We start from the raw sequence: 11,250 nt of genomic DNA, 5'->3' as shown, positions 1-11,250 counted from the left end.
TTGTTTTTTAAAAATCGAGCAGTTAAATAGAAACTGATCTTTAGGTTTAAATCTCCTTCGCGGTATTAAACTGTAGCGCAAACTGTACATATGTCAAATTATATGTAATATTGAAATGAATGAACTCTGCCATCTACAATGGACCGATGGCTGATGTTTTTTAATATTTTAGTTTCGTGGTTATATTAACTTTGTTGATTATATGTTATTATTATAACAATAATAAGTAAATACTTAAAAATATATGAATAAATAAATATGTAATTTATGGTACATGGTAGTTATTGTTTATCATTATATTCGGTAACGATATTACCATTTTTTACTAGACTTGTAATTTAACGGAGCTGTAATTTTTTAAGTTTTCAGAGGAGAGCTGTAAATATATAATATAAAAAAAATTTTCGTGAATGCTGGTGGAATTTTTTACAACAATTAACATTTATAGACCGAGGAACCAGTGATTTTTTTTAACTATTAAGATGTCTTCTAAGAGGTAACTTGATTGATTGTTATTACTTTTACAGTCGGTTTTATTTAGATTTTACTCAAATTATTTTTATAAATTGCGGATCAAATTTATTTATAGTTTGTGTTATGATTATTATTATTTTTTTTAGTAGTTTATATTGAATAATTTTGTCATTTTATCAAACTAAATTTATTACAACTTACTTTTACGTATTTAATTAATTATTTGTTTATTTTGTTTCAGTGAATTGAAAAAGTTGTCCGAAGAGAGTTTGACCAGACAGCCAGAAGAAGTGTTTGATATTATTTGTAAACTTGGCGAAGGGTATGAATAATAATACTATTATTATGTTGTTTAATTATAATTAAATTAATTAACTTGATTATTTATTTTCGTAGATCTTATGGATCGGTGTACAAAGCTCTGCACAAAGAGAGTGGCCAAGTGCTAGCTATAAAACAAGTGCCAGTGGATACTGACTTACAAGAAATAATAAAAGAAATATCTATAATGCAACAATGTGATTCTCCATACGTTGTTAAATACTATGGGAGTTACTTTAAAAACACAGATCTCTGGGTAAAATTATTTACTTATACTAAAATAAAATATTTTTTTAATGTAAGACAGTTCTATTTACAACTCATTAAATGACAAGTCATTAAAAATTCAAAATTGCTTATTAAAGTAAAGCTTTTTTTTTTTTTATGATTATTTAGATTGTAATGGAGTATTGTGGAGCTGGTTCTGTTAGTGACATCATGAGGTTACGGAAAAAAACACTGCAAGAGGATGAAATCGCAACAATTCTCTGTGATACTCTCAAAGGCTTAGAGTATCTTCACTTAAGACGAAAAATACATAGAGACATTAAGGCTGGTAATATCTTGCTCAATAATGAAGGTCATGCTAAATTAGCGGACTTTGGTGTGGCTGGTCAACTAACGGTATAGTTATTAATTATTTGTCATTAATTGATTATAAATTTATTTTACACTTAATCATCATAATTTGGGATTTATTTTTTAGGATACGATGGCTAAAAGAAATACTGTGATTGGTACTCCATTCTGGATGGCGCCGGAAGTAATTCAAGAGATTGGTTACGACTGTGTCGCAGATATTTGGTCTCTAGGAATAACAGCATTGGAGATGGCTGAAGGGAAACCTCCTTACGGAGACATTCATCCTATGAGAGCGATATTCATGATCCCGACGAAACCTCCTCCAAGTTTCCGAGAACCTGACCAGTGGAGCCCGGAGTTTATTGACTTTGTCAGTGTGTGTCTTGTCAAAAATCCCGAAGAACGTGCGACAGCCACGGAGCTGCTGAATCACGAGTTCATAGGCGCTGCAAAGCAGCCAAATATTCTTAGTCAGATGATCGCGGAGGCTCATGAGATACGCGAAAAACAGAGCGCTCACCGTACTCATATTATTAATAATGTCGCAATTAAAGGACAAAATAATGCTGATGATTCGGTATGTCGTTGGATAATGAGTTCATTAAATACATGAATTATACATTAATAAAGAAATGTTTTTTATTGACTAGGATGAGGAAGATTGTAGCGGAACGATGAAACTTCTCCCAGAAGATCCAGGTACTCTGGTTCCTGGAGATCTACCTGATACTGGAACTCTAGTTTCAACAATACTCGACTTGGGTACTATGGTTATCAATAGTGACACCGATAATGAAGCTACAATGAAAAGTAATGTATTTTTAATTTAATAATTACAATTATTAACATAAAAAGTCCATTATCATTGATTTTATCGGTTTCTTAAATATATTAGGGCACAATACAGGTTCCGTTGAGTCAGGAAAAAAATACCGACCCCTATTTCTCGATCATTTTGATAAAAAAGAAGCTCCAGAAATTGTTAAGGTAAATTTTGATGACCATTAATATTTATAATTTAATAAATTATAAGGATTATTTTTAAAACAATTACTTTTAGGGCAATGGCCAAATCCTACACAACACCGAAGCAGAGAATAAAATCGATCCACCAACTCCGACGGAATCTCAGAGGTTCCAAAGCCATTTACAGCTCCAACTAAATCAAATATCGCATCCAGTGCCTGACCAACCGCATAATAATATTCCTAAATTTCAAAACGCATTCACAGAACGTGATTTTGACTTTGTAAGTATTTAATTTATAGTTACAGTACAATAAAAAATAGGCATTATTATGAAAATAATTGAACATTAGATAAACAACCATATCCTGCAGTTAAAGTTCCTCTCGTACGAGGAGCTGCAGCAACGGATGATTAGTCTTGACGCAGAGATGGAACGCGAAATTGATGAACTCCGAAGGAGGTATCAGACTAAGAGACAGCCAATTCTCGATGCCATGGATACCAAGAGAAAACGCCAGCAAAATTTCTAACAGTTTGGTAATTTTTGTACGTTAAAATAGATGTGTGATGATAGTGTACAGTTGTATAAATTTATAAATTTTATTCTGTAATCATGTCGCGAATTTACGTACTCCTGTGAGTGTAACCCACATTTATTTACAACACATAGTGCATCTTATTATTTTTACTTACTCGTCTCTTCCTGAAATATTTCAGCTGAAATTATTTTCGAATTGGCTTGTTTTAATTGATTAATGCACTTTGGTTAATATTAGTGTGATATATTTTTATTAAATTTTATTCATCGCTAATTTTTTTTTTTTTTTTTATTTAAAGCAATTATCTAGTTAAATTTGAAAGAAAATGAAAATTTATTTTCAATAATATTTGTTTAATGATTTTATTGATAATTTGTGTCAAGTCTTAGACCTTGATACGAATAATTAAGCTCTAGTGATATAGACGGTAATACAATATATTATTTTTCCATAAATTTTTAAATAATTGAATTAATAATCAAATTTACTTGCCAAATAATTTAATAAAAATCAATAGAATATAATAAAATAAAAATCTTAAGTCTTCACTCTTACAATTAAATTCATTATATATTATCAATACGTTTTCCCACAATTATTAATAAAATATTAAAATTTATCTTACTTTAATTTATAATAAAACTATTTGAGATGTTTAAAGATGCACATATAAAAAATAACAATATACATAGGTTGATTCATTATGATAATAATTAAAATGGAAAGAAACAAAAAAAAAACCTAGAAATTAGTCTTCCTATTTAAGGCATTTATGCGTTATTATTCAGTTTATTATTATTATCAAAAAGAAAAATAAAGAAAAAAAAATGTTACTTGAGCTATTTAAAATTTATTAAAATTTTGCTGATAGATGCAAAAATAAAAAACAGTATAGTTTGTCAAAATATGCTTATGCATTAAAAATAAAAATAATTTCGTGGAAAGAAAAATAATATTCTTGACAACAAAATATTATTTTGCAAAGTTATTCATAAAAATAATTAATAATAATAGCAATAATTATTACAGTTATCATTATTAAAGACTTGTTACTTAACGCTGCTGATTAATTTATTGATAGCACGTTTTTATTTTATTTTATTATTAATACTGATATAATTATTATTATTATTGATTATTTTGAGCATTGCAGTTACAATATAACTTCTGTGGGCATATGGAGTTTATTAATTGACAATTAAAAGCTATCCTGCATAATTGAAAAATAATAAGTAACAGTTAATAGCCAGAACTGATATAATCTTGAAACACGATTATTTAGTCAGTAATCGTACAAAGTAATAATACATATTTTTGATATAGAAATAATAATAAATAATAAACGCAATACAAGATCTGAATTTAAAATTAATAACGACGTCAAACAAAACACATTTAGACCGTAATTAAGTATTTAATTGACCAAGTAATGTTGCCATATAATAAAAAAAATAAAAGTATACAGACGAGTAATTAATTACGTTAATTATATTAATTAAAACAATAATAATTAATTACCTTCTATTTCTATAGAATATACTTTACTCAAATTAAATGATAAAAAAAAAGATTTTACAGTAATTAAATATGCGCGTACATTTTTTATTTATTCTAAAAAATTATTTTTATTTTATTTCACCACGAATCATGACATTTTTTAATATTTGACATTTTTAATTGTATTATACATTATTATTTATATAATATTGGAGTCAATAATGAATAACTTTTTTTTTTTTTTTTTTTTTTTTTGAAAAAATTAAATTTATACCAATTAATTAATGATTGATAATTAACTCCAGTTATTTTAAATATTTTTTTTTTAACAATTTGTCACTTTTAATAAATTAAATTGCAAGGAAGATCATGTATGTTTGAACGATATTTGAAAGGCATCATTTATTTATTTACATATTAATGTATAAATCTGTTGATATTTCTGTTAACGAACATAATTTTGGCGTTAATTAATTTACAACATATATTATATTATATATAAACTTCAGCATTAATTTTAAATCTTTTTTTTTTTTTTACTTATTGTAAATGTTTACTTTTTATTATTAAAATCTATAATGCAAATAATATATTCAATAATTATTTTTTCTTAGACATTATTAATATATATATATATATATATATATATATATATATATATATATATATATATATATATATATATATATATATATATATATATATATATATATATATATATATATTACAGAGTTAGCAATTCTCCACTAATTTTTATCATATTCCTTAGTCTAATTTCCTGTAAATTATCTAAAAATGTTACTCGTCAAATAAAAATAGTTGTAACAACACATTCTAAATAATTGTGAAATACTTCCCGATATTTCTTAAAATATGATAATATATATTTAAATACAAAAGTAAAATTCGTAAAAACAAACTAATAATAATTACAATAATAATTATTGAAAATAAAAGCACAATCTTAATTGAGAGGCCTTGAATTTATAATACACATGAGTGGAATTTTACCAACACTGATTATTACTAAAAACGCATTATTAACGCCCAAATAATATTTACGTAATATAATAATAATAATAATAGAAATAAAAAACGATTATAATTAACAATTGATTATAACAGTTTGTCAGGATATGTCTCACATATATTGAACTAGTACAATTGACATTTTTAATATAATTTCATTAAAATAAATCAATTTTTATTTTTTATTTTATTAATAAAATGCTTTGTTCGTAATTAATTTGGTGCTTATTTTCAAAAAATTAAACCAATAACAATATGCTTATAATTAGATCTAACGTTAAAATATATTTGAAAAATATCATTTACGTAAGTATATAAATTTATGACAGTGAGTTTAAAATTATTAGTCATAAAATATGTAATATAATCTTACAATAGAAACGTTATTTAATCATATAATAAATTGATTTGTTGTATAATAATGTGTTAATTAATTTTGTTTTTTTTCAAAATAATAATAAATAAATTTAAAAAAATGAATTATTCAATTCTTAACTATTGGACGGCTTGGAATATTCTTTCACTATTATTTTTTTTTCCTTTTTTTAAGTAAAACTAGAATTCAAATTTGCGCGCGCAAGCACGCGCCTTACTATAGCGTTTGCATATATCTTCATGCTCATGATATATTCGACCAATCACGTTACAAATAGTTTGATGCCACATACATTTCATCTCAATTTTATTATGGGACTAGAATTTAAATTTGCGCGCGCCTCATATTTGTTTGATATATTTATGTGTCGTTTATGTATATTATATTCACTTTCAACCAATCATAATGAGAATAGTTATTTTCAACCAATCATATCACGAATAAATTGGTTTCACATACATTTCATCTCTATTTTAATATTAAGAGAAAGATATTAAAGATTTAATATTAAAGATAGCACTTTTGGCACAATTGTTATTTTATTAACGATTGTGTAATTTTTGTGGTTTGTTTATTATAATTTTCTTTCTTATTTTATTATAAAAAAAAAATTAAATGACATTTAATTTAACTGTCACTTGACAATTTTTTAATTTTCTTTAAGAAAAAAATTTATTGTAAAATATTATTTTTAATTTATTAAAATTCCTACAAGTTCATTTTTTTAATAATTTTTTTTTAACTATAATTTATTTATTAAAGAAAATTTTAAAAAATTGTGAAGTGACAGTTAAATTAAATGTCATAAAAATTAATAACAATACGTATTTCATAATTAATCAGTAAAAATTTTTTATACAATTACGTCCTCAAAGAGAAAAGAGTATAAATAAACTTGTAATATAAAATAAACAATAATTGATCAACTAATAAATTAAAGTGACCAAATTACCTCCATGAATGTTAAAATGAACGCACCGGCAAATAAACTGGCCACGAGATAATGATTAATAGCGATAAGAATATATAAATAAAATCTATTGTGATTTGAGCAGCGTGACGAATACAATATTAAATTGCATATCCATTAATATTATAAATATATAATAATAATAATAATAATAATATTATTTATGATATAATATATCTTTTGATAAAATGGAATATGTCATGTTTTAGATAAAATTGTGGTGCAATTACGATATTTTTTAGTGCATTATAAAAATCTTCTTTACAAATAATATATCAATAATAATTATTTTAATTGACGACAATAATCTTTATCTGTACAAAATTTTTATTTCAAAGATCTTCATCTCCTATCATATGAAATGCATTATTTTCCATGATATCACAGTCACTCGTACTCGGTTGTTTTAACCGAGATATCATTTTACAATCTGTCTTTTTATTTCTTGCGTTTGAAAATCGCTCAGATAATTTTTTAATAACAGTATCATCTGATTTTCCACCAGAGTCTTGATTATTGAATTTGTTTTTTTGTACCCTATCACTGTTGATAGTCGGCGTACCCGGAGCACTATGAGAAATATTAGAGCCCATGGTGATTCTGCTGTGGCCATCTCTCATGATATAAGTCCACGATTTTCCACTGAGTTGATTAATTTTAGGACTACTCACGTGTCTAAGTAATAACTCGTTAATCATACTCTGAAGGCACACAGACATCAGTATCGACTGGTCTGAAGATATCGTGATCCACTGCAGTTGATTTTTAGCAACCAAATATTCAAATGACAATTCTAAACTGTAATCATTAGTCTCCTCTTTATTATTCTTATCAATAAAATTATTCTGGAGTGTAGTAATTCGCCAGCATCGCATACGCGTTACTTTAAATATTGCTTCATGTTCTTCGTTATTTTCCATAAAAATACGCAAATTTAATTCATTTCTACCAATAGCGACTTGCACTTTAGTGTTTGCCTGAGGAAAATCACAATAACACGGTGCAAATTGTATAAAACCATAGTATTTAAACGAACTTACCAATTTTAAATACTCATTTTTATTATTTTTATTGTAACAATCTTGCAAATGATTTTGCAATGGATTTGGCACTAAGATCCATCCGCGGTTTATTTCAGCAACCGCTTGAATATAAAGCAAATTAAGCGCTACGGGGTCACTAATTAATTTACTGTCATTTTTTATGTCCCAGTAGCCTTTACCAAGAACTAACTGAACGTTTGTAAAATTAACATTAGCACGTGTCAATAAAGGGGACTCAAAGTCATGCAGCTTTCGCAGAATATTAACATCCCCATTCTCATTCTCGACGATGATAAATAAAGAGAAATATGAATCGTACTGAGGCGGTAAATTCAGATGACGGCAAATTTTTTCTAATACTTTTGTTGAGCTATCACCAGTCGATACCTGTAATTTTATCTCTTGATTATTCATTAGATAGACAAGAAACTCGTCATTTTCCATCACCCGAGCACTTGTTTCTTGCTGGGCGTTTAGCAGAAATCCATTTAATAACTCGGAATTATTTATCGCTGGATTTTGGCCAATTGTCTGGATATATTTCTCCAATGACAGACGACGGTCTTCCTGTTGATTAGCAGTCAGTGGGAAGAATTTTTTAGGCGGAAATGTTGGAAGTGTTACGTCTATTTCTTTCACTAATTGCTCGTGAAGATTCAACATTTGTTTGTATCTTACTGAGCAATGGAAGAGTCCATTTATATGGATATTGTAGCTCTGTAAAAAAAAAAATAATAATGATGAATAATGTGCTATTTAATGAACAAAAAGATAAATGTTTTGCATAACTTGTTAAAAAATAATATCTTGTGACTAATTATCTAAAAATACTTATCTGCTGTAATTGCTTACCACAAAAGAATTCCCGGATCCATCGATGAATTCTTGAGTGTCAGGAATGGAAAAATGCATTTTTGTATTCTGGTTTTTCTAAAAAAAATTAAAATTTTTTTTTGTTAAAAGTTTTAAATTAATTAAAGTGTAAATTGATAAATATTTGGACTTACATTTACAATCCAGATGATATGAGTATAAAAATAAATGATTGGGAGTTTAAATGTAAGAGTGAATAATTTCAAAAGAAATAACCTGGTGACAATACTATGGCCATAAAACGTGGTGCGGTGATTGAAACCATCAGTGAAATGTGTTAGTCCGTTAAATCGAGGCGTATTGCAGATGGAAATGACATTTTTTCAGTGATTGTAAATCCTAATACGGCATGGAGAATGAAAATATGTGTTTTATTTGACAGCTACAGTGAGCAATACAGTGAGCAATACACCCACTACTGCCCACATACAATTTTTTTGTACTGTTGGCGACTTGGAATTTTATCTTTTAGTTGGAGGCATTGCGAGATTACTGTTTTAGCGGGAAATAGTTCCAGTGAAAAAAAATAATTTTTTTGTAATGTTGTATTTATTTTTTTCAACACAATCATTATAATTATGTCATAACATTATTGGATGGATTTTATTTCTTTAAGCAAAATCAAGTAAATTATTCAGACATTTGTTAGAAAAAAAAAAAAAAAAAACACATTGATAAAGAAATCTTACTGAAATTAAAAGATGTCTTATAATTTTATGACACTGAAATCAGAAGGCAATTGAAAATTTTTTTTTAGAAAAATATTAAAAAAAATTGTATTTATAGTTTTTTTTACAGTTTTTACGTGTAGAATTTTTTATAAACTTTTTTTTCTTCATTTATTCCTAAAAATTACCAAATGTCTGTCAATTTCAGTTTCATAAAATTTTTTGGATTTTTATTAAAAATTAATGACAAAAAAAAATATATTTTTAAAAAATTTCCATCAGAAATTTTTTTTTAATTTCTAAATATGGAATTTTTTTGTTAAAGTTTCTTTACAATAATTTATTTGTTATAAAAATTCCAAAAATTGACAGATGTCTCTTAATTTTAGTACGTCAAAAAAAAAATTCGATTTTTGCAATAACTTCCCGATTTTTGAAAATTTTTGATTTTTTTGGCGGGAAATTAAAAATCTATTTTGGAAGTTCATCTTCATACCATGGAATATCAATCATTTTCCCACTCCGTGCAGATTCTTCAACAACACTCGCTATTTTACTAACAGCTAAATTCTCTTTAGGCTTGACCGTCATTTCGCATTTACCCAGTACAACATCTATGAAATGATCAAGTTCTTTTTGGTAAGCTAAACGGAAACGGCTGGGGAACGAGTACCAGATAGGAGCGGTATTCGGACCATTGTAATTGTACATAGTTTCAACGCAATGAATAGGCTGCTCATTTTCAGCGCGAACCAGTCCTTTGGGTCCAAATGCTTCAAGTCTCATGTCATAACCGTAGCACGCATTGCGAGAAAGGTCAATCATTCCCAAAGTTCCAGATGGGAATTTTAAAATTGCGACCAGTAATTATAGATTTGTAATATAATGAGAGTAATTGCGAATATACAATGTAAAATAACTGAAATTTACATCTGAATTTATATTGTATATATATTTATGTGTATAAAAATTGATAAGATATTATTTGTATGTTTAGAAAAATAATTATGTATGTAATTTCTTGCGTCATAGAAATCGAGCATATCATTTTGTAAAAAAATATAAAAAATATTTTATCAACTTTATGCATACGCGTACGCATATGGAAGGTAAGCTCTGCATTATGGAGATGTTTTTTAGATAAATTTCCATTAAACTATTGATCTTGAAAAACTTTATTGTGTTTATTATTGATAGAATCTCAATGGATTTTGCCGTTGATAAACATTGAAGTATTTATTGTTTCAAAAATTCTTTTTTTTATCTAGAATTTCCCTTTAAAAGTTGAAAAAAATATTAGCTTTCATGTTTTTGGATAACATTTTTATTTTATCTTTTTTTGATGTCTTTGAAATATATTTTTTAAGTACATAAAAAAATGAACAACTAAAAAAAAAAAATTTAACAAAATAATTTTTTTTATTGATAATTACACTATTAATATTCATTTAGTGTCTTAATATATGGGAACATTTAAAATACAATGAATCAAGCCTTAATATATTGAATTAGTACTTTTATTTTTAATAATATATAATATTTAATTTGCTATGAAAAAATATATAATACGACATAGTCTTAGATTTTAATAAATTTATCGTAAAATAAAAATTGACTAGGAACCAGGTAAAAAATATTCAAAGTTTAGTTACAAGTAAATAAAAAGTTTAAATTTCTTTTAAGATACATAAAATAATTATTTATTTTATAATGAATCAAATTTTTATTTATTTAATTGATAAACTTATCTTTGCAATAAATGCTTCGATAAATTTACAATTATACTAAACATTATAATTATTATTGTAAATTGACAGTTTAATTGTTCTTTATTGACACATAAGTAGCATTAGCAGTTTTCTAAGAACGATAAATAATTTTTTAAATGTCTTACATTAATAAATAATTTT

At 26.0% G+C, this 11,250-nt stretch overlaps 3 protein-coding genes across 9 annotated transcripts; 1 reads left to right on the top strand and 2 right to left on the bottom strand.

Annotated features, from left to right (window-relative positions):
* Nucleotides 1–129: 129 nt before the first annotated feature.
* Nucleotides 130–4,634, top strand: Hpo (serine/threonine-protein kinase hippo). Of its 6 annotated transcripts, none has more exons than XM_074247571.1 (10): nt 130–277; nt 363–496; nt 716–796; nt 871–1,051; nt 1,192–1,419; nt 1,502–1,954; nt 2,028–2,187; nt 2,273–2,364; nt 2,438–2,626; nt 2,717–4,634. In XM_074247571.1, the coding sequence occupies exons 2-10, from the start codon at nt 483–485 to the stop codon at nt 2,873–2,875; spliced, it is 1,557 nt and encodes a 518-aa protein (XP_074103672.1). In that variant the 5' UTR covers nt 130–277; nt 363–482; the 3' UTR covers nt 2,876–4,634. The 6 variants fall into 6 exon arrangements, with proteins under 6 accessions (XP_074103672.1, XP_074103671.1, XP_074103669.1 ...); XM_074247570.1 differs by having other exon boundaries at nt 2,696–4,634; XM_074247568.1 differs by having other exon boundaries at nt 871–1,093.
* A 2,259-nt stretch (nt 4,635–6,893) lies between these two features.
* On the bottom strand, nt 6,894–9,239 carry Snx17 (sorting nexin 17). Of its 2 annotated transcripts, XM_074248374.1 has the most exons (4): nt 8,807–9,239; nt 8,652–8,729; nt 7,797–8,516; nt 6,894–7,733 (listed from the first exon to the last, which is right to left on the bottom strand). In XM_074248374.1, exons 2-4 carry the CDS (start codon nt 8,709–8,711, stop codon nt 7,089–7,091), a joined length of 1,425 nt encoding a protein of 474 aa, XP_074104475.1. In that variant the 5' UTR covers nt 8,712–8,729; nt 8,807–9,239; the 3' UTR covers nt 6,894–7,088. The 2 variants fall into 2 exon arrangements, with proteins under 2 accessions (XP_074104475.1, XP_074104474.1); XM_074248373.1 differs by having other exon boundaries at nt 6,894–8,516; nt 8,807–9,237.
* A 553-nt stretch (nt 9,240–9,792) lies between these two features.
* Nucleotides 9,793–10,594, bottom strand: LOC141530971 (inositol 2-dehydrogenase). The gene has a single exon (XM_074248375.1). It carries the CDS (start codon nt 10,163–10,165, stop codon nt 9,812–9,814), a length of 354 nt encoding a protein of 117 aa, XP_074104476.1. The 5' UTR covers nt 10,166–10,594; the 3' UTR covers nt 9,793–9,811.
* Between the last annotated feature and the right edge of the window lie 656 nt (nt 10,595–11,250).

The sequence above is a fragment of the Cotesia typhae genome, unplaced genomic scaffold, assembly GCF_013202065.1.
Source record: "Cotesia typhae breed Kobodo isofemale line unplaced genomic scaffold, CoteBio_Ctyphae contig_5, whole genome shotgun sequence".
NCBI classification, from domain to species: domain Eukaryota; kingdom Metazoa; phylum Arthropoda; class Insecta; order Hymenoptera; family Braconidae; genus Cotesia; species Cotesia typhae.
This window is presented reverse-complemented; position numbering and strand designations above follow the sequence as displayed.

Excerpts from the sequence above, each read along its gene's own strand:
- Hpo (XM_074247565.1), top strand. Across the intron at positions 1,420-1,501 it reads GTGTGGCTGGTCAACTAACG|GATACGATGGCTAAAAGAAA; the intron begins GTATAGTTATTA and ends TTTATTTTTTAG. Across the intron at positions 1,955-2,027 it reads AAAATAATGCTGATGATTCG|GATGAGGAAGATTGTAGCGG; the intron begins GTATGTCGTTGG and ends TTTATTGACTAG.
- Snx17 (XM_074248373.1), bottom strand. The coding sequence starts at position 8,711 with ATGCATTTTTCCATTCCTGACACTCAAGAATTCATCGATGGATCCGGG. Across the intron at positions 8,517-8,651 it reads GATCCGGGAATTCTTTTGTG|AGCTACAATATCCATATAAA; the intron begins GTAAGCAATTAC and ends TTTTTTTTACAG.
- LOC141530971 (XM_074248375.1), bottom strand. The coding sequence starts at position 10,165 with ATGATTGACCTTTCTCGCAATGCGTGCTACGGTTATGACATGAGACTT.